We start from the raw sequence: 26,849 nt of genomic DNA, 5'->3' as shown, positions 1-26,849 counted from the left end.
GTTGAGCTGCGCTGCTCGCTTCGCTTTTCAGTGGGGCGGTTGCTGCAAATTCGACCTTGTTAACTCACAGCTGTGCAGAGGGATCCGAAAATGACTGCCCAAATGACCACTGAGCCCCCCAAATGTTGCTTCTTCAACATCAAGACAGCAACAGTCGCTCTAGGGATCTTCCACATGGTAAGTTACAGGACGGAAAGAGGGGACAGGGAGAGAGAGATGAGGAAAGAGAGGAAGAGCTGTAATCTTTGCAGGAGGTGTAATCTTTGCAGAAGGTATAATCATTGCAGATCACAAGGTTTCCTGACTGTTGACTTTTCTGTGTTCCCAAAAGAGAAAACCCAATGATTTAAGAGGGATGGACAAAAGAGGAGAAGGTGGCGGGGGGAGAGGGGGGACAGGAAGAAATTGATTGTACTGGGAGTGTTCTTTAACTATTTTTTCCCTGGCTTTACTAATTGGAGCTCATGGAAACTCACTCTGCTTCCTCTTTTTCCCTCGCAGCTTAATGCAGGAGCTCTTACCCGTGCAGGGGTGTGTAGCTTGGCCAGGGCTCAGCACGGCTACCTGGACCTGTTGGTTAGAAATTGGGCAGCACATCGGCAATGGAAACTGTGGGAGTGCTGAAATTACAGGTCACTGGAGGAAGGAGGGATTTGGGCCTCAGGCGAGCAAAGGGCGGGTGGGCAAAGCTGCCTCATTTCTTTGTCTATGGCCAGCTGGACACTAAATGCACCATTTTTTGGTTTCAGTTTGAATCTGTGGCTCCATTCAGCTGCCAGGCAGCTGGCGTAACTGCTCGGGGTGGGTGCAGATGGCAGAGAGCAGAGGCAGCAGAGCCCTGAGGGACATTTCTTCCCCTCACCTGGTTTCACAGAGGTGCTTTCAGGTGGCTTTAAGTCATACTGAGGATGTGGTTTCTTGCAGGGCAGAAGCACTTAAAATAATCCCACCTGTTGCACTCAGTGTGCACAGTCGCCAGTTGGAGCTTGCAGGGTGATGATGGTTAACGGGGGCTCTTAACCCGCTCCTTGCACGGGAGAAGTGGAGTGAGGGAAGCTGTAGCTGCAAATACGTAGTGGGTATGGCAGCTGTGGCAGCCGTGCCACACATGGGAAGGAGAGGCCGTGGTCCCCCTGAAGCACCAGTCTGCTCTCCTGGGGCAGCAGGAGCAATCCAAGCTGCCTGAGCAAATCCTCGCTGCACCATAGCCCCCTCCTCACTCACACAAAGCCAACACAGTGGTCTGACATGCTGGTTTAATGGTTTTGACTTACATGATGCCATGCCTGCATGCGTTGGTGGAGGATTCAACTCATGAAATGGAAGGCAAAGAAATCTGGAGATCAGCTTAGTTACTTTTTTGGATAGTAAGATAAAGGGGATTCAGTGAATGACAGGATTTTATAAACATGCCAGGAGTCTGCAGCACTGCGGGTTGTTGGAGGCGGCAAGCGAGGGGGCTGGCTGTGCTTGAGCGCAGCGCAGAATCTCTGCACCCCCCTGGTCTGGGGCAGGAGATGGTCCCGTGCCAGCCCACAGCGAGAGAGCAGAGAAACTTGAGTCTACTCCGCATCTTCATGCAATGTAACTGCCAACATCTTTCCCCTGGCATTACTTGAAAGCCAGGTGCTGTAGTAGCATTTCCATGCCATATTTTAATCATTTGGGGACCTCAAAAACATTATCAGATTGGTTAAAAGAATCAAGCAATTTTATAACCTCTTTTGCCTTCTGCTTTTTGAGCATCTATATTACACCCTGGGCAGGCTACTTGTCTTTTTGCCAGAAGCTCAAGGCTTATAATCTCACTGCTTTAAAGAAAAAGAAATTGCCGCATTTCTTGTGCATTCTTATGACCCTAAGACACAAAAATTGAAACATATGAACGCTGAGAGTTTGCAGCAGAGCACAAGCAATTACTGACAACCAATTAAACATACAGCCATCACAGAGGGATGCTCATGAACTGTTTAGAAGTGGGACCCTCGTAGGAATTATAGCCAATTTCTGAAGAGGAGCTGGCAAAATTAAAGGTCTGTGCAAAGGTGGGAAACACAAAACAGGGAACTACAACACATTTTTCTCCAGAGGGCTGCAAGCATGCCGTGCAGCATGAGCTATCTGTGGTGAAACAGAGGTACAGAAAACGAATTCTTTTTTCCTAGCTGGGAGGGTGAATCATAAAAAAGCCTCCTTTGTCTTTCTCAGAAGTCAGCAAACGCTTTGAACTGAGGCGCATTTTTCTCGTAAGTGTTTCACCACGATGCCACTAACAACAACAGAGATTCCTGATTTGCACCAGTGCGTGATGGAAGAGAAAGAGATATCACCTCTCGGTGCTGGTGGCTAACAGGGAAGAACTTAATTACCAGTGACATCATATGAAAGATGTGTTAGCTCAAAAACGTTTTATGGGTCTGTTGAAGACACCAGGTGAGTTTTGAATAGCAGAAGGCAGAGAGCCTTGGAGTGAACTTTCACAGGGCTCATGGGGAAGAGTTTGCAGAAGAGGTTCAAAGGTCCACTGAGGGCAAGCAAGAGAAGCTGATTTTCTTTGCAAAATGGCAAAGGCAGAAGTCATAAGACAGATGTCCAGAGTCAGCCCCTAAGTCCAGAAGCCTCCCAGCCTGTCTCCAGTGGCAGCTGCTTTGAGAAGAAGGTATTGGGAGCAGGGTAGGTACCAAGTGATCCGTGCCCTGTGCATCCTCTGCAGTCAGTGCATCAGAGACTTCTTGAGCTTGAGGTTACGTGAAAACTATCATGTTTATTAGCTGTCATGTTTAATAATCTCCAGCTCTGCTCTGCTCACATTTCCTTTTCAATCATTTCTTTTTCATGTTTGACAAATTCTAGTGTAACAGGGCTCTCTACGAGCAGAGGCTGTTCCATACACAGTCTTTTTTATTGCTGTGAATGTCATCCCTCTCCTGACTGTTAGCAGTGGAGACATGGTTCAAATCAGAAATTATGTGTGGTATACTTAGTTGTAGTTCATACCCTATCCTATATAATAAAAGGATAGGTATCGGCAACAAAACACTTAGATCTCTGCATTGCTAACTAGAAGAGTGTAAAGGACTGGTCCTGGGGCCTGAAGCCAACGGATGCTGCCTGGCTTGGGGTCAGACCCTCTGGAGCAAATTGGTCTTGAAGAAAAGTGGTTGGAGTGGTTCAAACCAAAGCCAGGGAGCAAGCTAAGTATGGCAGTGTGGGCAATCAGGGGTCTAGTGCTGGAGCTATCCATTGACCCTCTTTTATGTGGGACAAGTCTGCATTGAGTATGAATGTGATTCTAAGACCATTTTTAAAACAGACTTGCCCGTCACCCACAGCATGTCTTAATCACATTCACAGGAAAGGCCTTAGCAGTAATAACTCCACCTGGTATTTTAATGAGGACCAAACTCTCACAGTGCAAAGCCACCTGCATGCGTCCCCTTTCTGCTCTGCCAGGGCATGATTTGGCTTCACCCTGCACCTAACATCACAAGCAACATGAACTTACCATGGGATCTCACCGTGATTTTGGAGAGGATTCTGCAGAGCCACAGCTGGGCCCTTTCTCTCCTCTCCCTCTGCCCACATTGGTAGTCCCCACTGCCAGGGCTGGCTGGGTAGGAAGCATCCCCGTGTCTCTAAATGGCAGCTCTTGTGCAGTTCAATCACCATCGCAGTGACCAGCTGGATGTGGCTGGTGGTCAGGATGGTTTGGGGTCACTCTGTGAAACTTTGTGGTGTGTCATTTCAAAACCAGAAGAGTGATTACTATAAGATAGGCACAAGCATGATGTACAAGATCAGTGCAGGGCACATTGGTGCCAGGGAGCATTAGCAACTACCATGCAACTTGGGTTTAGACTAAGGAGCCAGAGATGCTCTTGAAGACCAGGGTAGACGCAGTAAAGGATACGGGGAATGGACAGGGGCAGCCTGAGCCCTCAGCTCTTCAACCCTGCTGCTGCTGGCTCCTGACGGAGTGACCGTCACTGCAGTACCAGAGCCTCTAACTCCCCAAGTCTCTGCGGGTTCCAGTGTGTCTGTACCTACTGTATCATCACAGTGGGTTTCTTTTACACAGGACCCCTTGGGAAACAGTTTGATTTTTGGAGAAGGTTGTCTTGTCTTACTGCTTTAAGAGACAACACAGAATAGGAAATATTTTTTCCCTACCTCTTCTCTACCTTTTTGGTCATGTACCTGCAGCTGAGCAGAGGGAAGGAAAAAGAAAAGGGGATTTATAACTCAGCAGTGACTTCGATGATTTGCTACATCAATATTGTTGGTTTTATCAGTATAAATTATTGCTGTGGGTCCTAGTGATGAATCATAGTGATGCTGGGTGATAGTAATGCCGTCAAGCACAAGCTCTCAGGCTTTGTGGCGATGTCTTGTCCTCCTATAAATTAGATTTGTCTCACTGCTGATCTCTCCATAGACAGTTGAAATAAATCGTGGGCATTCTCAAACAAAGGGGGAAGAAGGAGGGGAACAAGAAGGGGACAGTTGTGTGATTAGCAAAGCTTCCCTGGCTGTTGTGAGGTGACTTGCAGGTGACTTTCAAAGAACACATGGAGAAATTTGTCCTTCTGCTCATCAGCTCCTCCCAAGCATGAAAAGGCTCAAATTATTTGACGTTAGCTTCAAGAATAAGGCCGGAAAGTTGCTTCTGTGCATACAGCATGGGCAGAAAACCTGCAATTCATTTGCTACTAGTCCTTGATTAGAGCCAAAGGAGGTCTTAGAAAGCAGCATGTCTGTAGCTTGATCTCTGGCAGCTGAGCTCTTCTCTTTGTCAGCTCTTTAATTCAAGGAGCAGAGTGTCATCTCTGGGACCTTCTCCAAGTCCAGCCCTCACCTGTGGACATGACTCTTGTTGGTACAGAGCTGAAATTCATTGCACCTTCACCAGGCTGTGGCTGACCTGAGATGTTCAGCAGATCCTGTGCTGCTCCCTCGTCCTCCTGGAGCATCTCTATTGCACAAACAAGAGTGGGAGAAGGAGGCAGCAGGAAGGAAAAAGATGAAATGTTTTGAAAGGAAACCAAATGGGAGCTAAAAACACTCCTGACTTCATCCTACCCTGCCACGACAACCACTCTTAAATTAAAGGAATAAAAGGTGAAGCACTAGAAGTACAGCATGTATATGTGGTACTATTTGCCTTCAAAGTGCTGGGTGTCACCTGCTTGCATGCACCACTGTCAGAAACCTTTGCAGTACCCCAACGCACTTTTGGAGCAGCATATCACCGTCCCCATTGACCCCTGTTCATTACAGCTTCACGGTCTTCTTGCAGAAACACTGAGTGTGAAACAAAAAAAAAAAAAGAGCAGCCATCACACCAAGGCCATGTGCATAAAGATAAATTATTTGGAGATTAGTCAAGCTGTACATATTTCAGAAAAAAAAAGCACATGACACAACCTCTAACAGAAGTTTAACCCTACTGCAGCTGCAGCAAAATTACTCACCAGGGAATGGGTGCTGCGTGCGTCATGCTGTTAAGATTCTGCCTTGCAAGACACCCCCAATTTAGCTGCCTTGGTTTAACAACTGGCTCTACTTCAGTCCTACACTATTTGGCTAAGTCACTTCATTTCCTGGTGTCACAAATCTTTTCTCAAGAAACTTGAAGCACTCCTTTTAAACGGAGGCAGCAGTAAGATGAGAGGCGTCCTCCAAAAGTTGCAGCTGTAGGAGCTAAAATAAGAAGGGCTGGCTGGTGGAGGGGCTGGGAGACTGCAACACACCAAGTGAGCTGTGAATTGAGCACTGGGAGATGAAACTCCCTATTTTAAGCCTGCCTCTCTCCCATCGTGACTTAGCAACAAAAAAGGGAACTGGATGCTTGTCTGAGCAGTCCTGTCTGTCTGAAATGGGAACCTTTTGGTTTCTTCTGGAGCTGAAGGGTGAATCTCGAGTGAGAATATGTACAGTCTTGTGGAGCAAAGAGTGCCAGGCAACCACCACATCAATCTTTCTGTACCTTCTTCTCAAACTGAGGCGAGCAGCCCACTGTAGAGGTTTCATCACCTTGTACGAATATTTTCTGCAGGAATAAATGAGATATTGTCACATGTCAAACCCAAAGTCAGGTGATGGAGAAGTATCCTGGTCCTCACACGGCACTTGTGATGGAGAGCCGAGGGAAAGGCCCACAGATCGTTGTCTGGTTTATCTCCTTGCAGTTCAGTGGCTTGTTCTTTCTATGCAAAAGCCCTTTTGAAAGGAAAGTTTAAATCAACTTTCACTTTAAAAGTCTTCTCCTTAATCTTTCATGTTGGGTTTGGGTTTTCTATCTGGCATGTACTTATTTTATGTGACTGCAGTTGGTCTGGTTGTGTGGCTTATTTGCAAGGAAACCAGTAACTCTTTTGCTCTCCTGTTCCCCTCTTTAATAGACATTAGAGGTGGTTCTTCGTACTGAAGTTTAGGCTCTGGCTCTGCTCTGGCTGTAAATCTATCTGGGATGGGAGCATCTGGGATTTGATGTCCTCTCATTCACTTGTCTCTCACTTGTCTTTCAGGAATGAAACTGATGTTTAGGGCTCAGGTAATCTGTTTTGCTCAGGCCTCCATTTAACAGAAACCTGAAAAAGCAACTTCATCCTGGTTTTCCCATGTTGACATTTGAGGGGTTTGACCAACAGTAGCAATAAGGGAAGCAAAATCTCTTCAGGAGCGTGTACATGAAACCTCTCAGACAAGTTAGGGCACTTGAAGTCAACGTGTGATCTCCATGTGTAGTTAGGTAAGAGATCCTTTACATCCCAGGGGAGACCATCAAGTGTAAAGAAACTTCAGATTGATGCAATTTCATCCTTGACAAGGTTCAGTGCTTCCATGGGACTTCAAACACTGTTACATTAAACTGAATTCGTGTTAACTTTCTTGTGTCCCCATGTAATGAGATCTAGATATTTCTCCTTTTCCTATCAGCCTCATGGACAAATTGCAAAGTTCATTTACTGTATGACAAAAAAAATGAAAAAAAGTGGTGTGTCTCATATAGCTATTGAACACATCCTATACACATGTGTATGACACCTCCTTTCTCCCAACTCAGACTCTAGACGGTATTTTAAATTCAGAGAGAAGGCTAGTGGTGGGACACAGGACCTCAGTCCCCACTGCAGCGAGAGTGTGGCTTGGTGGATGCCCACTCTAGAAGCAAAGGGCTCTGGGGGATGTGCTACAGCTCTTCCGGAAACTGCACTTGCACCTTGTGGCACAGAAAATTGATGAACTTGGTGTTGACGACAGTTTCTAGGTCTCCTGCAGCTAGCGCAGAGGGAGTTTGCATTCAGTTCTTGTCTCTGCTGCAGGCCATCCCACCCAGCCTTGCTTCCCCATTTCAGGGCAATGCAAAGTCTTTCTTTCCATGCCTCTTTGTTTTGTTTGCTTGCAATGTCAGCACATCTGACTATATGTCACTCCAGCCTGAACTCTCCCTGGATCTTGTATGGCACCTCCAGCCACTGCTCTGCAAAAGACAAAAAATACTATTTCTGCTGCTCGCTTACAGTTAGGTTTGCCTCGTCTCCCTGCAGTTCTGGTTTGTGCTCTTTCCCACACATGAAGTTTGCGAACATGCGTGCAGACCACAGCAGTTCCGGTTCCTCCTTGCCTGCATCACTTCTTTAAGTGGTTGCTGAAACGAAAGGCTGCTATAGCTATTGTGGAAAAGTTGTTTCAGCTATACGGTACCCAGGCTTGTGCTGATCTTGGTGGCAGATACAATCTTGTTTCCTGCATCATTGTGGGGTTCAGATGACTCACAGACAGAGGTTGTGCGGTCCAGATAAAATGGCTTCTGTCATCCACCTCTACATGACAACTGCTTTTTGTTGATGGCACTTTTGTTGATGGCACTTTTGTTGATGGCTCCTGTTTCTGAAGAATGGTCTGCAGAATGAGTGCTCCCAATGCTGGACCTGGTGTTAGTGGGGTGAAGGAGAGTCATGTTTGCACAGGTTTCTCCATTGTTTGCACACATCCGGATTTCCTCTCCTGCAGACTCAGGTCTCATGTCTCTGAGGAAAAATGCACAGGGCAGGATGGTCCCTGTATTTGTTCCTCCTGGTCTGACTCCTGCTCTCTGCTCTGTGGCAAGAGGTCCCCCTGGACGGGGGTAAAGCTCAGGCAATGCAGAAGTGGTAGCTCTTTGCACAGCAGCAGAGAGGTCAGAGAGCTTGTCCAGACAGCGAGACGCAGCTGCAGAGTGACAAGCCCATGCTTCCTGCATCCCTGGGGAACGTAGCAGCAGGCTTCCTCCCCAACACCCACGCTGTTAAGCCAATTTTAAAATAACCCTGCACACCCGATGCTGCTTTTGGAAAGTGCAGCTGTAGGTATAAGACTGGCAGACCATGCTGTGCTCCAGCTTGCTACAGCCTAAAAATGTAGAAGAAATTAAAGACCTACCAAGTATGAGGGAGGACAGCAGAGATCAGAGAACAAGGAAGAAAGTGATGAACAAGATTGGATGCATGGTGGAGTCAGAAATGTGCCTTCTCACTATACAGTGCTGAAACTGACAGTAAGGTGATGAAGGCACAATAAATGGCATCAGAGTAGTCCTTTACCCCAAGAGGTGTGATTTGCTCTGACAACACCGTGGGCAGTGACTGATGCTCCATCGTGGCCTTGGACTTCTTGTTCTTGGATCCGCAACAAGTTCGGTCCCCTTGGCACATACTGTCTGTAGCATACACACTGGCAGGGTGGGATTGTCCGCAGGAGGGATGTGGTGAGGTGTCTGGCCTTGTGGCTACTCATTTCCTGGTTTTACTTGCATGGAAATACCCTGGACCTGCTGTCTGAGGTGCTCCATGGTGAGGTCTCCAGCCCTGTGGAGGTCTTCTGCAGCCCCTGACTGCCTCACGTGCAACAGGAGCTTTCCCTAACCTGGGGGTTAGAAATGGATTTTTCACTGCAGATCATCACTGTTTGGATATAGAAGTTCAGTGCTAGGACTGAGACCACAGCTCTAGACCTCACTTCATCTCATAGCTTGCTAAACTCAGAATGGGATGAACCATGGAGTCTAGGGTTTGATAGTCCAACTTGGAAACTTGGTGGGGAAGGGAGAGAAAATCATTTTGGTTCGATGTGAAAAAAGCACATTTGGAGATTTTTCTCAGATCAATAAAAGGAGAACTATATATTTGTCAGTGAAGTAGTATAGGTAGACTTACAGATAGTTGTTCATTCTTTCTGTTTTTCTTTTTACACTTTATAATACTACTGTTACATTTATCTCAATTCTGAATCAAAATGCAATTTCAAAATGTAAAGCCAGGACTTTCTGGATAAACAATGTTGAAACAAAACTCATTAGCTTTGTAATTTCTCCGTCCTCCTTCGGAAGCTGGCAGAAAAAGACAGTTAAACCCAAACCATTAATAAACTGATAATGTTTGCCTCAGTGTTTTTCTTGTAAAGGATTTTAAACCCTCCATGACTGTCTCGTTCGGAGATCCATCCTGCGTTTAGGAATGTGGCCATTGCATGCTCCCTGGAAATAAATTTGTTGATAGGAAGTTGGCCCATGTCCCACTGAATTGTGTCTTTTGCTTTTGTTCTCCTAGGTTATGAGCGTTTTGCTGCTGATTGAGTACTCCCTGGAGGTGGCGAGCGGGAAAGGCTTTTGCAAAGACTTGGACAAGGATTACTACAAAACTGGTAGGTCACCAGGATGCTGGAAAGCAGCAGAGGTCTGTGGGGTTGAGAGGGAGCCCAAAGTTCTGCATTGGTCCCTCTTTATTTTTCATCAAAGACAACTAGAAACTGGTATTCAGAGCAGACAGGCCAAAAGCTCAGACCCAGAAACAAAATTTAGGCTCTAAAGATTTGGATTTTCGTTTAGGCCATGGCTGTGTTGGCTTTTTGGAGACCAATGTGGAGCCCAGTGAAGCTGTCTTTATTTTAGTGGATCAGGCCCTCAGCCCAAAGTCTCCAGTACCGTCATACCCCTCCAGCCTTCCCACTCCCTCTGCAATACACTTTGCATCAAACTGACAGTCCTGGTTTCCCCTTCTCTTTCTTTTCACCAACTGTAGATTATTTAAGCCTTACACACACTGTTGAGTCCCTTCACATGTTGGGCATTTTCCAGGAAAACACTGAAGTGTCTGATCTCAATGGACCTAGTTTGGCCAGTGACCTTGGGGTCCCGGAGTGGGGAGAAAACACAGCCACACACTACATCCCTGATGTTGCCACTAATACCCTGCCCTCTATGCCATGGAGCCATCCTCTTCTCATCATCCATCATGCCATGCAGGAATCTCTTACCTCACAGTTGAAGGCACTTCAGGGTGCCACACCAGCCCACCTCCCTTTCCCCCCTGTCCATTTGGCCCCCACCCCAGATGTTCCCAACACCCAGTGTTTTTTGCAGAACATTGGTTGCCTGGAAGAAGCAGCCAGGCTGTTTTGTATCCCACAAATAGTCACAAGCATCATATTCACCACAGTTGATTGATTGAATTCCTATGGCTTGAATTCCATGGCTTGAAGACGCCAGAGAGTGGTGGTCAATGGGACAGAGTCCAGTTGGAGGCCTGTGTCTAGCGGAGTCCCTCACGGGTCGGTACTGGGACCAGTTCTATTCAATATATTCATTAATGACTTGGATGAGGGAATAGAGTGCACTGTCAGCAAGTTCGCTGATGACACAAAGCTGGGAGGAGTGGCTGACGCACCGGAAGGCTGCGCAGCCATTCAGAGAGACCTGGACAGGCTGGAGAGTTGGGCGGGGAGAAATTTAATGAAATATAACAAGGGCAAGTGTAGAGTCCTGCATCTGGGCAAGAACAACCCCATGTACCAGTACAAGTTGGGGGCAGATCTGTTGGAGACCAGCGTAGGGGAAAGGGACCTGGGGGGTCCTAGTGGACAACAGGGTGACCATGAGCCAGCAGTGTGCCCTTGTGGCCAAGAAGGCCAATGGCATCCTGGGGTGTATTAGAAGGGGTGTGGTTAGCAGGTCGAGAGAGGTTCTCCTCCCCCTCTACTCTGCCCTGGTGAGGCCGCATCTGGAATATTGTGTCCAGTTCTGGGCCCCTCAGTTCAAGAAGGACAGGGAACTGCTAGAGAGAGTCCAGCGCAGAGCCACGAAGATGATTAAGGGAGTGGAACATCTCCCTTATGAGGAGAGGCTGAGGGAGCTGGGTCTCTTTAGCTTAGAGAAGAGGAGACTGAGGGGTGACCTCATTAATGTTTATAAATATGTAAAGGGCAAGTGTCATGAGGATGGAGCCAGGCTCTTCTCAGTGACATCCCTTGACAGGACAAGGGGCAATGGGTGCAAGGTGGAACACAGGAGGTTCCACATAAATATGAGGAAAAACTTCTTTACGGTGAGGGTGACCGAACACTGGAACAGGCTGCCCAGAGAGGTTGTGGAGTCTCCTTCTCTGGAGACATTCAAAACCCGCCTGGACACGTTCCTGTGTGATATGGTCTAGGCAATCCTGCTCCGGCAGGGGGATTGGACTAGATGATCTTTCGAGGTCCTTTCCAATCCCTAACATTCTGTGATTCTGTGATTCTGTGTAATTAGGAAGGACCTAGCTTGGGTTTCAGAGACCTGGCAGATTTCTCATGTGGGGTGCCATTTAAAAGAAAATAACTCCGCAAACCTCAAATATTACTTAACCAGGCTAATTTTGCAGGAAGCTGTTTGGAAGCAACAAACACAGGGTGCTTTTCCCTTTTCTTAGTCACTTTTCGGTGTAAAACCACAAGTTGAGATAACCCTTCTCTGCTGCATGCAGAAAGATGGAAACCAGGCTCCCGCACCCTGCATTGTCTCTCCCTGCGGAGAGGGCTCATAGTCAGAGAAAAATGCAAACCACAGGAGCCAGGACTTGCCTGCTCCCTGATTTTCCAGTGTGTCCTTCCCCAAGCTACAAGCATGCACAGAGAGGCCCCCTGTAAGTGGAGGAAAAAGAAATCAAGTACAGCAGATTCCTGCACATCCCAAACTCCCTTATCCCCAGGGTAGGAGTCAGACATAGTGGAAAGCCCCAAAACAGGCACAGTCACTGTCTGGGTGAAGTTATTGCTAACAGATGCGTTCACATTCTTCAAAAGAGCACGGCTGGGTTTTAGGAGGCACCACTGTGATCCACCAAGGCTGTTTTGAATGGCATCAACAGTGAGCGGAAAATGGAAATTTGGGTGAGTCCTGCTAACAGGACACGGAGCAAGGATCTGCTGTCATGGTTCACATCTTTCACACAGGGCGTTATTTCCAAAGCAGTCCAGTTCGGGTGGGGTGGAGGCTACTTTGCTTAGCTGCGGTCCATAGAGGCCCCTCTGCATCTGTGGCTCAACTCAACACCCGATACAGACTTGCATGATGTCTGCTTTGGAAAATGCTTTCTGCAGAGCTTTCCCATTAGGGCAACAAGCAATACACCAAACAGCCTCTGAAACCCGGCTGTTTTCTGGGTGGCTGGGATCAGCACAGCATAGGCAGGAGAATCCAGTTTCCCATTTCTGTAATATATCTTTCTAATTTTAATATTACAGATAAAAACCGAAGAACATGATGCAAGGGTGATCTTAAGGTCTTCCTCCCTTTTTTTGGGTTTGATTTTTTTTTGTGTTGTGTTGTTTTATTTTGTTTTGATGTACCTGGCTTGGACACAGGCACAGTTGGAAATATTTTTTCCTGATGGTAGAGTATGCACATGCATTCTGAATAATACAGTGATCTGAACTGCTGAAAACCAAACATGATATTTGCAGATCAGAATACTTTCCCACAGATACAGTTATGTAAAAATGACCAATGTTTTTCATTATTGTTTTTCAGAAAGGCCAGTAATTTTTACTTTTCAAGTATCTAAGTAAAATATTCTTTAAAGAAAAAGAAACAAATCATTGAGGCAGATTTTTCAGTTAATTTCCATACGTAACCATTATATGCTTCCTAAGCAAGACGTGCGTTTCTGCAGATCTGGAGGGTTTTTTTTAAGAATAGAACCATTCCGAGTGAAATTGGCCCCATTTTTAACAACCTCCCCTCTTCCTACACAATCAAAATGACAGGTCTTCCTCTCCCCCTCTTCCACTGCCTCCCACACAAAAAAGGAACATTTTATAATGAAATCCCCAGCACTTCCACTTGGCTTCTCTTCCCAAGCATTTCAAAGGGCTCTGCTTGGGAGATTGTGAGTGTTTTCTCATTATAGTTGGAATAAACACAACTGTTTCCAGAAACTAGCAGGGAAGCAATACAGCAAAGCAGTACAAAAAGTTCAATTTGACTTCAAAACCCAGATGGAAGAGTTGGAGAACAATTTCAGGAGAGGTTCTGTCGATGCCCTCAGCATCTGCTGCTCTATTTGTAGACCCTGCCAGATTAAAGCACGTCTCAGAATACATAATGCTAACGCTGTAGTCATGGCCCAAGAATATAAACAAGGCAAGGTTTATGTGAAAATGCTTTTCACATGATACAGTAGGAAGAAATACATATAGGAGTTCTTTATACAGAACCAGAGCTCCCTCAAGATTTCTCAGCAGTATGTTTTGCTGCCTTAAAAAGAGGGGTGGGATGGGCCTCGGCTTCCACAGGTATGGCCAGGGAGGGGAAGGATAATTGGGATTGTTGTAGGTTTTTGTCATTGCCAGGGCAACGGGGAGGGCGACTGGGTCAGCTGCCCTTACCAGAGGGATGCTCTGTCCCTTGCAGCCTCCTACTCCTCGCTGTCTTGACTTAAAAGATGCCACAGGCAGCACAGGACTGAGAGCGCTCCTCTGAAATTTGTTTTTCAAGGAAAGTTGACCAAGAAATTAATATAAGACCTGCTGAAAATGTTGGATTAAAATGGGAAGAAGACCCAGGTTCTTCTTTGTCTTTGGGAGCCTTGAAGATGATTTTCCCACCCGTAGTGGGGTCAATATCAGGATGTTGGCTAATCTAAAGTAGGTCTAAACTTACTACCTAATATTTAAGAAATAACACAAGATTAATTTGGCCAGGCAGAGGGAACAGGAGACAAACTCTGCTGCATAGTGATTCGGGGCATTCAATTGCAATCTGGAAGAGTTAGGTTCACATCCCTATGCTCTCTCTCACATACAGCAGAAATGTGGACGTGCATTTCCGATGCAGCCTCCTCTATTTCCAGTCTATTAGAAGTCTCACCCTGGAGCTAAGAAGCCTTCCTAGCAAAAGCCTTCTTGATAGTGCTTCATTCCTGAAAGCATATGAGCTTTGGCAGACTAGCTTTTCCTGCTGGAAAAATAAAACCAAAAAGCAATCCCCCCAAAAACATATCAATTAAAACCTCCTTACCAGTTCTAAGTCACTAACATGAACAGTTTTCTGCCTTGAAAAGGTTACACCCCACTGCTTGCCACAGGTCAGATCTTTAGGATGTCTTCAATTCATGCCTGTGTACAGTCAGAGTGTTAATCACTTTTATTTTTCATTAATGACTATAAAAATTGTCGCTGTGGACAAAATACAACTGGAAAAGTTGTTTCAATTTCTGTCCAGTCAGCCAAGAAAAATACCTCAATTATGCCTGAAGACCTGTGTGCAGCCTATACCATATCCTATGCATACCAATTCCTGTGCAGAAAATATTCCCTCCTTCTCTGATGAAGAAAGAATCCGGCTAAAGGGACTGGGAGGCTTCTTTCCCTTGCTGGTTCTGCCCGTCCTTTGAATGCAGAAACAACTCCCTGCAGCTTATCAACTACACCGAATCAGACACTGCCATCCTTGACAATCTCTGAATGCAACTGTAAAACCACAGATTTACAAGCCCTGTTTGTATTTCCCATGCCAGTTTATTGGGCTGTAAAATAGAAAGGGGTTTCTCTGCATTCATGGGAAATATTAGGACTCATTCAATGTCCCTCCTGGCTACATTCAGGGCAAAAACCCTGATGTGCAGTTAATAAAAAGCTGGCAAAACATTTGGCAAATAAATGCTCTCTCTTTCTGTTGGATGGGTGGGTTCTTTTGGTACTACTTGCTAGCATCGCAAATATCTAGTGCAGCTCTGCGGAGGCTCTGCCGTATGCCCCCATCCTGGTTTCACCATCTCCCCAAGGAAAATGGCATTTACTTCACAGCACATATATATTCCTTCTCATTAAATTCCTTGGTATCTCTGGGAGACTCACGTAGTCCCGGAGAATTTGAGTAAGAAAAAGCATACGAAAGAGCATTTTTATTTATTTGTTGTTGCTGTCTATTCCTGTATGCTTTTGGAAAAATGGGCACCTCAAAGGGGGCAAGCTCTCACTGCACTCTCTGCCAGCAATAAAGTACCACTGCCAGCATGGAGGTGCCTGTGGAACTGAAATATTCTTTTAGGTAGGATATTCTAAGGCTATAGGAGTGAAGCAGGCTTTGTGAGGAGCAAAATTTCTTCCCTGCCTGATTTTGTAATCATCAAAGTAGAGCAAAAGTAAGGTGGATCCCTGGAGGTCTCCAGTCCAACCTCCTGCTTGAAACAGGGCTGACCCCAAAGCTGGGGCAGCTTGGCCAGGGCTTTGTCCAGTTGAGGTTTGCAGATTCCTCAGAAGTAGAATTCCACAACCTCTCTGCATCTCTGTTCAGGACTGCACCATTTATTGTAAGATTTTTCTTCCTTTTATCTGGAATTTCCTTTGTTGTAACAATTGCCTGTTGTCTTGCAGTAACAGCCCTCAAAGAGCCAACACACCTTCTACAGGGACAAACCCTGTTATTCTCTGAATACTCTGGTACTCTTTAAGGTGCTGTAGAGGAAAAGAGGTTATTCCTGAGATAGGCACCCAGGTGAACATGAGGGAGGAACGGAGGGGAAAACTGTGCAGTGATGCCCCCGTGTTTGAGATGATACAGGTGCTCAAGCTTGGTTCAAGATTCCTAAATTCTGTCCTTTTCTGAGGGTTTTTAAGTACAAAACAAACATTCATCCTACAAGGGCCAACTAAGCGTGAAGGGAAATATTGAAGAGATTTAAAAATTAACATCTTATATTTTTGGACAACAAATACGGGGCATGGAAAGAGCCTGTTAGTCACAGCAATCCGGTCTCTAGGGTCTGCTCTGGCTGCAAGTGCCTCAAAGCCCAGGGATCCCTAAAGATCCACTGCTGGTTCTGGAAGGTAACTTGCCACTCTGCCAGCCCTTGCAAAGTATTCCAGGTGGCATTTGGCCTCTCTATAACACGTACCACATTTCCATCTCATGGAGGGTTTGCACAGACAGGGCTAAGAGCCAGCAGTGACCACTAAGGGGGTCAATCCTTTAGCCCATCTGCTAAATGTGCTCCCACAAAGGAAGAAGTCATTTTGTTTAAGTAAAATCTTTGATTATTGAGATCAAACCTGTTGGTACTAAAACTTCCCTGGAAAGGAGAGATCTGCTGCTAGCAGAAAGGATGATTATATTTGCTGTGAACAAATAGAAGGCAGACAGTGCATGGAAAGCTGTTTTCTGTTGGTTTTGCTTTTCTTTTCATCCCCTTGTGTCTGTAGGGTTGCAGACTTTTTGTTTCTTTGGTTTTTTGTTTAGGGTTTTTTTTTTGATCTAGGTTCTGCTTGGAAAATTCAGCTGGGTTCTGCTGGCAATTAGCCTGCAGAAGCAACAGCCAGTTGCCCAATTAATTAGCGAGCTTGCCGAGAGAGATGGAGCATAAGACCATGTAGAAAGAGGCAGAAAAACACAGCTGTCTTGAATCTGAGGAAACACCCTGCTAAAGAGATAAATCCTCTCTGGGGCAAACTTCTGGTGCTTGGTTTTGGGAGGAAAACCAGGGAAAATGGCTTCAGGCAGTTTGGGGTTTAATAGGACTGAGACTGTCTCCTTTTATGGCTGTTCCTACAAAGGCTGAGCCTGTCTTCTTTGTTAAGCTCTTTTTTTTTGTTTGTGTTTACACTGTCCTTGTGTTAATCTTTGGGTTTTTGTGCATTAGGTCACAGCCTTGTCTCTACTCTCCTGCTTCTGAAAGGTGGGTTTGGTTTTCTGCCTTGAAGTTTAGGCTCTTCCCATGACCCTTGTGAGCTGCAAAGCTGTGAGCAGCCTCTTCTGCAGTAAAGCCCTTTCTCCATTGCCCCCTCTGTTCTCATCTGGGGTTTGCTGGATTTGGGTTTTATTTCTTTGCTATTTCCTAAGACTTCTTCCTCTTCTGTGTTTCAATTCTCATTACTTTGTGGTAAACAGATCTTGCATTTGTTTTTTTTTTTATGAGGTTATAAGTAAAAGCTATTTCTTCTTTTGTGCCATCAAAACTCTTTTTTTCCTGATGTGGGTTAAGTGTTTGTTGGATGCTTTTGATAATTCCCTTAGGTCTTGAGTGTCTGCTACCTCCATGTGCAGCAACTCATGTAGTGCTGCTCCCTCTCTTGAGATAAGCTACTTTTGCTTCTTTGAGGGATGCAGCCTCCTCAAAGGGTTTTTCCCTTCGAGCCCCAGAAAGGAAGAGGCTTCTCATGCTCAGGGAAGGAAGTGCTGGTCAGAGCTTCTTTTCAGACTGAAGGTTCCTCATCAGCAAATCTCATTTCTAGAGCAGACTCAAGTGTGTTGTTAATTCTTGAGAAGATAGTAAGGGAAGTTACAATATCTTTTATATCAGTCAATGCATTTAAATGAAATACAGTGCACTCTCTGCTAGCAGAGTAAGGATGTGAGGAGTGTTGCTCTTGGTGCCACCTGCCCTTACTGCCAGATGTGACTCAGCCCAACTGTCACGCAGGTTGTCTACAACCCTGGAAAGGCTCCAGAGCTTCTCGGTATCATCTTTCGTCCTTTCTCCTTTCTTTAACTGGCAGTTGTCTGTACCCACATTGCTGAGTGCAGCCTGGATGCAATACTTGACTGTTGGCATATGCTACAGCTACTGCATCTAATGAGCGCCCATCTCCTGCCAGATATCGTGGGCAGCACTGGGTGGTAGGTCTGCTCTTCTCCAGCATGGCTCTCCCTTTGACTTGGGCTGACTGCTTGCATTTGCTCCCTCACACAGTAACAGGCTAAATTATGATATAGCTGTGACTGCTCAGATGCAAATGTTTTGTTGCTCTAAACAGCAGTGTTGGTGTTACCTGCATGAAATAGGGATGGGTTTCTCTGCCTCAACAGCAAAGCTAGGAAGTGAGTTAAGGACACTTTGGTATATGCCCAAGCACTGAAATACTCCCACACCTGCTAAAAATGTAATGGGGTACCAAAGTTATAGGCAAGCACTCAAAGCTGGGGAAGATGAAGGGGTATTTTCATGGGGAAAAAAATGCATAATATGGAGCAATGAAGGATTTCAGGGTAGCTGGAATACATCAGGGATCCAACAGGCTAAAGCACAATTTCTAGATTTCTTTATGAAAGCAAATGAAAGGGGTAATGGAAAAAAATAGAGTTAGGCACTAGATTTATTTAATAGCCATGGAATAAATTGGGCAGTTGGCAGGGGGGAAAGCAAACCAGTAATCAAACATTTCTGGTGTTTGAGAAACGTACCTATGGAAAGGATCAGTTGCTTTAAAAAAGCCAGAAAAGTTTAAAGTTTGCCTCTTTTCTAATAAAATTAAACCCTTTATTCACTTTATTCACCCATGAAGCACTTGGGAGTTAGAGACCCCAAACAGACTGTTGCTATTTTAAACTCTGGTAAAGCAATAAGAAAGACATTGGAGAGTGAGTTGGAGGAGGCCCTGTGAAAGACTGTACATTATGCAGAGGCAGATAAAGAAAATAGCAGTGTCTTGCCTTTATTTAAGAACCAAACCAACTTCACAAAAAACCTCACGCTGTCTAGACTACTACAAAGACCAAATGTGTATATGCACAATGCAAGCAAGGCTTTGGTAGTCATCATCAGGGCAGGATTCAATACCAAGAGGGAAAACTGCTTTGTGGGAACTGTTCAGTAGGAAGCTATGTGTATGCAAGAGATCACCTTTCTGCACTGAAAACAGCAGACAAAATTACCTTCAGCCCTGTAGGTAGAACTGTCTCATGTCGTTCTCCTCACACATTTATTTTTAATGTGTCTGTTGCATCCTACAGCTACAGAGACTGGAGGTGAGGTGTTTTACCCTGAAACTCTGTGGTCCATACTGGTGGTGGGTGGTTAAAACTCATGCTGCTTCTCTGCTTGTAACTCTTGCAGCTCTTTCACCAGATTTCATTGTTGGTCACTTTATCTGTCTTTGATTCTCAAAATAATTTCCAACTCAGACTTATTAATCATTAGCTGAAAGGACTCTGCCTTTTTTTTCTACTTAATTTTACCTTAATATTGTAGCCTAGGACATTTAAAATTTCAGTCCAGACAACAAAGGCTTTTGGCTCTCATGTGCCTGAGCTGACAGCTTGCTCAACCCAGTGACTAAAGAAACAGAAGCTTCAAAGACAGATGAAATAGTGGGTGTAGAAAGGGAAAAGAGGGTTACTTCCAGCTGCGTGGCATTCATTCCCCCACGTATGCAATTCTTTCTACCAGGTTATCCCACTTCAACTCATTCTTAGAGGTATGATTGAATTCGGACATTAGGATCTAGCTTTTAGTAATGTGGTAATTACTTTTATTACTTTTAGCTGATGTCATCACCAGTTTCCTGTTGATCATCATGCTGTTCTTCATCAGCTTCAACCTCCTCCTTGGTGTGGTGAAGGTATGTTCTCCACAAATGACATGTAGCTGCTGGCTGAGGCCTCTTCAGAGTTAGGAGGTATTAGAGGAGGGGACTAGAGGATGCTCACTGAAAATGCTGGAGTGTGATCAAAAAAAAGCAGATAAATATCTCCGCTCTCTTACAGAGGGGGAAGGCAGCTGGTTTGCAGTCTCAGGCTCATCTGCAAGGCTTCTAACTGCCAGATATACCAAATCTGGGTGTCATTTCCATCAAGACTATTTTTCATGATAAGGAATGGAAATGTTACGTTGTTTTATTGCCTCATTTCCTTGCTTTCTTGCAGGTCAGATCCTGGAAGGGAACTGTAACTCCCCTATTACACTAGGGATTCATTTCCCATTTCAGGAGAAGAAGGGACCATACATTGGTATGGGAACCCAGCTTTCTCTATAGTGGTAAACTTTGGGGACAGCTGAATTACAGCTCTGATGGGATCAAGTGCCAATGTCACATAGTGAAAATTCACAGAAACTTTCCAAGGGGGGGTGAAAAAATTCAATGTTGATGCCCTTCATTGTTTCTGAATCAATTGTCACCACAGTATGTGGAATTAGATGCAGGAATTCCAGGAAAGTATTTATTCTTGGAGTACCTTAATATATGTCCTTTCAGGAATTGATAGCTGGTCTTTTTCTCCCATTCAGAATAGAAATAACTGGCATTGCTTTTCTTTCTCAGAAGAGGGAACGTCTTCTGATCCCTTTCCTTGCTCTGCAAGTCATGGACTTTCTCCTCAGCCTCCTGACAATGTTCAGTTCCTACATACAAGTCCCAGCGATCATTTCTGTGTCCTCCCTTGGCCACACGGTAGGTAACAGCTCGCTTCTGGGGTGGTCTTGTCTGTTCTCTGTGAGATGGAGACCGATGCACAATGTAGGAACAAAGGATCGTTATCTTGGGCTACGGTTCTTCATGGCGAGGCAGTTTCTATACTGGCTGGAGACAGGATGCAATCCTTGGGGGCTAGAGGGTGCACAAGGAAAACTAGTGTCAGCTGAGACATTGTTTAGTTTCCCGTGTCTGGGAATCTTCCTGTTGATTTTATTTTCTGTCTCATGGCTTTGGGGAGATCACTATGAGTGTGCCCATGCTAGGAAGGGTTTGCTGGAGATAAGCTAGGAATACCACTGCTCCAGCTAGAGGCCTCTTCTGTGGAGCTTGTATAAATCAGCCCAAGATGGTTTGCTCATTGTTTTGGCTAGTATAAGTGAATTAAACAGCTTAGGCCATCAATGTGAACAAAGCACAGGCCCTGTGTAAAATGTGGAAAATCTACAGAAGTGACGCAATCTTGTAATCACAACCAAATTCCTGTTCCCTGCCCTTCCTGCAACAGGGACACTCAAAGATCCCTTTCCTGGCTCTGCAGCTGCTGGACTTCTGCCTGAGTATTCTCACTCTCTGCAGCTCTTACATGGAGGTCCCCACCTATCTCAGCCTCAAGTCTTCAGACAGTGGGGTAGGTTATGAGCAAGCTCAGCTGATTTTTCATGCTGTCAACCCCTATGAAGTTTCTTTCAGTGGCTGTTAAGACTGAGTAAACTTTCTCTGATCTCTACGGTATACCCAGAACTGCTCTGTTTGATGACAAAAGAGGATTTTCCATATGTTCTCACCAACACAGTGTTCTTGACTGACAGCTTGCTTGTGCATGTTTCTTAAAAATACACCTTGTTTTTCTTGTAAGAATTTATGGATGCAAATTGCAGAGCAAACTCATTTGGATAGAGCCTGCCTGCATGCACTGAAAATGCATCAACTTTTCATCTTTATTAAACAGTCATACTTTTAGTTCTCATTTAAATAGTCTTCTGAAAATCTTTGCCAAAGGAGTGTAAACAGTAGGAGGAAAAAATATCCCTGTACTCTTTCTGATGAGGAAAGGAAGGTGGTCTGTCCCACCTTTCTGAGAGGCAGGCTGAGAAACTTGCTGAGATCCCCACCACTTTTGTGTGACCCTGGTAGAGGGAACAAGTGTTTATGACTGAGACCCTCTCCCTCTTTTCACAGGGCTTTTTGCCAACCCTGGAGAAGTTACCAGCCGAGGAATATGCCAAAGTGATGGTCACCTTCACCATTGCATTCATTGCTGTCCTCTTCCTGAAGGTAAATGGCTGCAGGGTCTGGTGAGGCTGAGATGAAGCTCTCTTGCCTGGGGGATAGGAGGAATCAGTTTTACTTTTCTCTCAAATCTGCCAGGGCATTGGAAAGCCTTGTTGGTCTCTCCTTGGTTATAATAGGAACTATGCCTCAGAAGAGTGTCTGAGGCAGGTCTAATATGCAAATCACTGGTTTTATGCTTCTCTCTCATATCCAGAAACTATTACTGCCCATTCATCTCTAGAAGGATAAGATGTGTGAAAACAAATATAGGAAACTCTTCTGCTGTTGTGTGCCAAAATAAATTAGATCATTAAGCAGCAGGTTAGGTCTTCCACTTGGGTAAGTCACTGCATCCACACTGATGTAAGCGGAGTTATGCACACTGATACCCTGAAATTTAATTAAAACCCGTGAGCTGCTAAATCCTGCTTACATCTCAGAAAATTCCACTGTGAGATGGTTTCTATTCTTCTTGCTTCAATGAATCAGAGAACAGTTTTTTTCACTGAGGGGTTTCAGACCCACTAAGAAAACCAGATCTTTCCAGGTACTTGAGCAGATTCTGTCACAGTGATAAATGCTGCTTGTTAGTTGGAAATGATTTTTAATTCAGACTCTTCCTATAGGTGGTCAGACAAGCCAGGGTGGAGTGGAGTGTCTTGTATGATTGCACTGCAGACATGACTTTAGCATATCTTTTAATATTTGCATAAACTGCGCAGTAGGAGTAGAGATAACCCTGAAACCCAGCTGGCAGTGTGGGTCTTCAGCAGAAATCTCACTGACCTGGCAAGTCAGTTGATTTGAATTTTCCACAAGGTTAGCTACAAGACTGCTTAACTTGCAATGACTTCTTGCGCTGGAGTTGTAGGAGGGAGGGATGCAGGGGGGGATAATTAAAAATGGACAGGCACAAATACTCCTTGGTCTACTAAACTCCCCAAAACAAGTCATTAGGAACCCCTTCCTTTATACTTAGGGACAATCCCTCCCCTCTTCCATGTGTAGCAAAACCATTTTCGTGAGAGAGTTCCTTCCAAGTGATAAAGATCTGATGAGGAATGTGGCGACAACATGAAACATTTTACACCTAAAAAGGCCATTTGGCCAATTTAGGGCCCATTGGTTTCAATTCACTGAATGCCCACACCAAGGTAGCATCTAAATATGTTGGACTAGCCCAGGATCTTTTGCATAAATTGACTTGCTTAATGACCCATCACAACCATTTATTGCTCTTACACTAAAATGTTGTTTCTGTGTATCCGGTGCTGTTTCCCTGCCAACTTGCAATTCCTGTCCCCAAATAATTATCTCCATCCTGCACCATAGCATAATTCAGCTAAAAGGCGGTTTGTCAGATGGAGAAGAGATGGGGCACCTGCCCCACTGAATGCCTCTGCCAGTGACTTCATATGAGACCTGCAAGAGTTTGCTCACCCTTTTAGCAGGAAGTATTTCTCCGACAATGCTAGGGGGTTGGTAACGCTCCTCTCCCTCCTTTATCTCATACAACATCACCCTTTGCAGGGACCATGTCCTGTTGCAATGTGAAAGTCCTCCATGCAACTTCACAGCTCCTTACCAGTGTGGAGGCTGATTGTATGTTTACTTGCAGAGCCCCAGTGGTGATATCAGCAGTTGTTCAAGTCTAAGCTCCTTGGAGATGTAAAATATTCAAAGGGCAGAGGGACGGAAAGGGTGATGCTTACATAGCACCATTAGGGCAGTCTCCCTTGCTGATCTGTGTACAAACAAATAACCTTTATCTCACCTCAGTACCATAAAGTCAACCCCCTCCACCACCACAGTGATAAGAATGCAGAAACGAAGGAGAATAAAACATTTCTGAAGGAAAACTAAAGAAAAGGTTCAACATAATTACTTCTGAAGTAACTCACTTCCTGACCTCTAGGACAAGCTTCCCATCCACTTACAATGTCAATGGCTGCCAGAAAAATTTCACCTCTTCAATTCAGCATGGATAAGGGTATCCTACAGTGACTCTTGAGTGTTTTGAGTTAGCCAGTAACGAAATGATCTCAAGGTCACTGGCTGCCCTTACATAAGCTGTGTGTACTAATGGATTCTGCTCGGACCTGCTATTGCTTGCAGCAGTCTTAACTGCAGTCAACTTCATTGAATTCTGTGCAGATACGGGGTTGGCACTGCAGCAGACTCTTCCAGAAACAAAATCAAAGAAAGGATTTGTTTTGTTGTATGATTTTTTTTTTTTAAATTTTGGGGGATTTCTTTCACAAATGAGTGGGGTTTTTTGTGCAGTTTATACGATGGCTTCAGTGTCTTGCATGTTTGCTCTCTGTATGAAGAGGCTTTTGGAAGGAGGGAGGTTTTTGCAGTATTCCCTAAAGGTGGTCAAAGTTTGGATTTACCTCCTCATCTCTGTGAGTTTGTTTGAGAGATGCATTCCTTCAACTCAGATACTTCATTCTTTGTTCTCATTCTTTGTTTTGGCTTTGTGTCAAGACAAGCAGTCATCATTGTTCTAGGAAATCCTAAGCCACATGTCTTCTTCTCAGGGCATATAACTCTCTACATTCCTTTGAAAATGCCAACTGTTTTTAAAGTAGAGTCTTATGCCAATAAAAATAAGAGGCACACGACTTTGCCTTGCTGCACAGAGTCGGGAAAATATTTATTTAATATGGTATGTTTCACAGGCCTTGCTTATTTTCTTGTGCCACAATCCCTCAATCGATCCATTTTTCTCAGAAAAGCTCTATTTATTGCATCTTGTAACTCTGAGGTGCAAGACGGTCTTGTCAGAAAAGTGTAACTATTGCAAGTATAGGATTTTGTTAAATGAGCTGACCTTTCAGGTCAGTCCTAGTTGACTAGGGAGCCTTGGATCTCTGGGAGGTGGATGTTATGCCCAAGATGCTTTTCTGAGACATCCAAACTTCATAGCCTGCTCAGAAAAATAACATGAAAGACATGCTTTCCTTTCCTACCTGATGACATTGCAGTCTCAGAGGTCTTAAGCATGTGCTTTATATTTAATGGTATTACTAGTCCTATTGACCTCCCACACCAGTGTACTGTTCTGAATAGATGGAATGGTCACCTTTATAGTGAAGGATCAAGAGAGACTGATTTAAGGCCCTGGGACACATGATCACAGGCTTCTACCTTCAGAGAAGAGAGTAGGACAATAGCAGGCTGATGGCAAAAGTGGAAATGCTCTTGTTAGCTTTCAATGCAATGGCAGACTTCCCTTTCCCTTTCCTTTTCAGGCCTATATGTTCAAATGTGTCCTGAGCTGCTTTAAGTATATTAAAGCCAGCAAGAGACAGGAGGTGAAAGTGGACCCACAAGCAGTTGAAAAGGTGAGTAAAGACTGCTTCAGATTTATACCATGAAAAGGCATGGTTTAAACTGATGAGATGCATGATGATCCATACTTTTGCTGCTTTGGTGGTCTGAGAGGTAGTTCAACCCTTCAAATGTGCATTAACAGGTACTAATAATCAGTTTCCAATTATACTATATTCTTTTAACTTTACTTTTGTATAAAATCTTTCAAAGTCAACGGTATCTGCAAGGAAGCTGAAACTCAGGCTTCAGGCAAAGCAGATATATGGGAATATATCACTTGTATTCTCTGATCCAGAGCTGTGTTTTTAATTTCAGTTGAACTTTGGTTTCTGTGCCTAATAGTGCTACCCTTGTTTAAAATTAAGTTTGTCTTCACCTTTCACTGGATCAATGTCTGAGAGATTTGATGCGCTGCCCTTCATCTTAACAGTTTGCTAATTAATGAATATCAATGTCCTTCCTTAGACTACTGATGATCTCTTTAATAGTAGCATCCAGCTTCTCTGACACAATGGAAAGATATTGAAGACCTTCCAAAAATAAGAGAGACTGTAAAGATGGATGAGAAGTAAAGAGGAAGAATATGGAATGCTAAGTGTAGGCATTTGTCTTGTTGAAACTCGGCAAATATGATGAGCCTTGACTTGCCAGCAGCGTGTTCCCCTGCTGTGCTCATGATCTGAGCTTAGCTTCTCCGCTTAGGCAATGAGGCTTCTATTCTGGATGTTAAAGAGCCTTGGTCCATTTATTGCAGCCATGCTTCGGGAGAAGGAGGTGGGGCTGGCAGCAAAGCGGTTATGAAGTGCTGCTGACCTCTAACTCTTCTGGATTTCCACCCTTTATGTCTTACAGCCCATGTGGTTCTTTTACCCTGCTTTGAACTAGGTAGAGAAACACATCCAAGATCAAATCCACTTGAAACCCTCCATGTGATCCCCAGAGCGTAACTAATGGTCTTCTCTTTCAGGCTGTGCTGCCATCGTATGAGGAAGCCTTAGAGTTGCCTTCCAAGGAAACCCCACCAGCCTATGTAGCAATCTAAGCTCCACTCATGGAGAGAAGACATCTGTATTGCTGTTGGTGCCTCCTACCCCTTCTGTCAGATAGTCAGCCTCACTGAGAAGTCCCTACTTTATAGCAGTATCATGCTTATTACAATCCAGCTCACTTTATGAGCCTACAAAGAGTGATGGTGAACCACTGGAGTTGGTACCTTGTTCTACACTGGCAGTTTTGACTTGGTACTACCAAGCTGCAGTGCTAATTTTAATAAACTTGGCACCAGGCACCACAGAGGTTCCCATCACTGGCCTCTGACATCTGGCTAATGTGAAGTGTAGGCACTGGCTTGAATCCCTCGTCAAGCTTGCTCTATGCCAGCAAGATGCTGTTTCTCATCTGTCTCACATCTGACTCAGCAGCTGAGATGTTTAGGAAGTGGAATGGGGAGAAAATGGGCAAAACCCTTTTTGCTGAGATAGCCCAACCCTGATGCTATGCTAACCAGCATCTTTTAATGAGGACCCTATGGGAAATGGATCAGCAAAGAATGAAGATTTCAAATGAACTACGATGCAGCTCTCATCCTATCTGCTTATGATAATGATTCATAGTGTGTACTCCAGAATATACAACATACTGGAATTGTCACAGTATTGCTCTGCCATTTTATACCTGAGTGTTTGCATTTTTTTGCTTTTAGTGTGACTTGAAAGATGAGTTTCAATTAAAAAAAATGTCAATGGCTTCAATACTTT

General features: G+C 44.7%; 1 protein-coding gene across 1 annotated transcript; it reads left to right on the top strand.

Moving 5' to 3' along the window:
• Window positions 1-26,831, top strand: LAPTM5 (lysosomal protein transmembrane 5). Its single transcript, XM_068417973.1, has 8 exons — window positions 1-177; window positions 9,591-9,684; window positions 19,556-19,632; window positions 20,332-20,460; window positions 20,990-21,112; window positions 21,664-21,759; window positions 25,011-25,103; window positions 26,060-26,831. Exons 1-8 carry the CDS (start codon window positions 91-93, stop codon window positions 26,132-26,134), a joined length of 774 nt encoding a protein of 257 aa, XP_068274074.1. The 5' UTR covers window positions 1-90; the 3' UTR covers window positions 26,135-26,831.
• The last annotated feature ends 18 nt before the right edge of the window (window positions 26,832-26,849 follow it).

The sequence above is a fragment of the Nyctibius grandis genome, chromosome 24 (genome assembly GCF_013368605.1).
Source record: "Nyctibius grandis isolate bNycGra1 chromosome 24, bNycGra1.pri, whole genome shotgun sequence".
NCBI classification, from domain to species: domain Eukaryota; kingdom Metazoa; phylum Chordata; class Aves; order Nyctibiiformes; family Nyctibiidae; genus Nyctibius; species Nyctibius grandis.
This window is presented reverse-complemented; position numbering and strand designations above follow the sequence as displayed.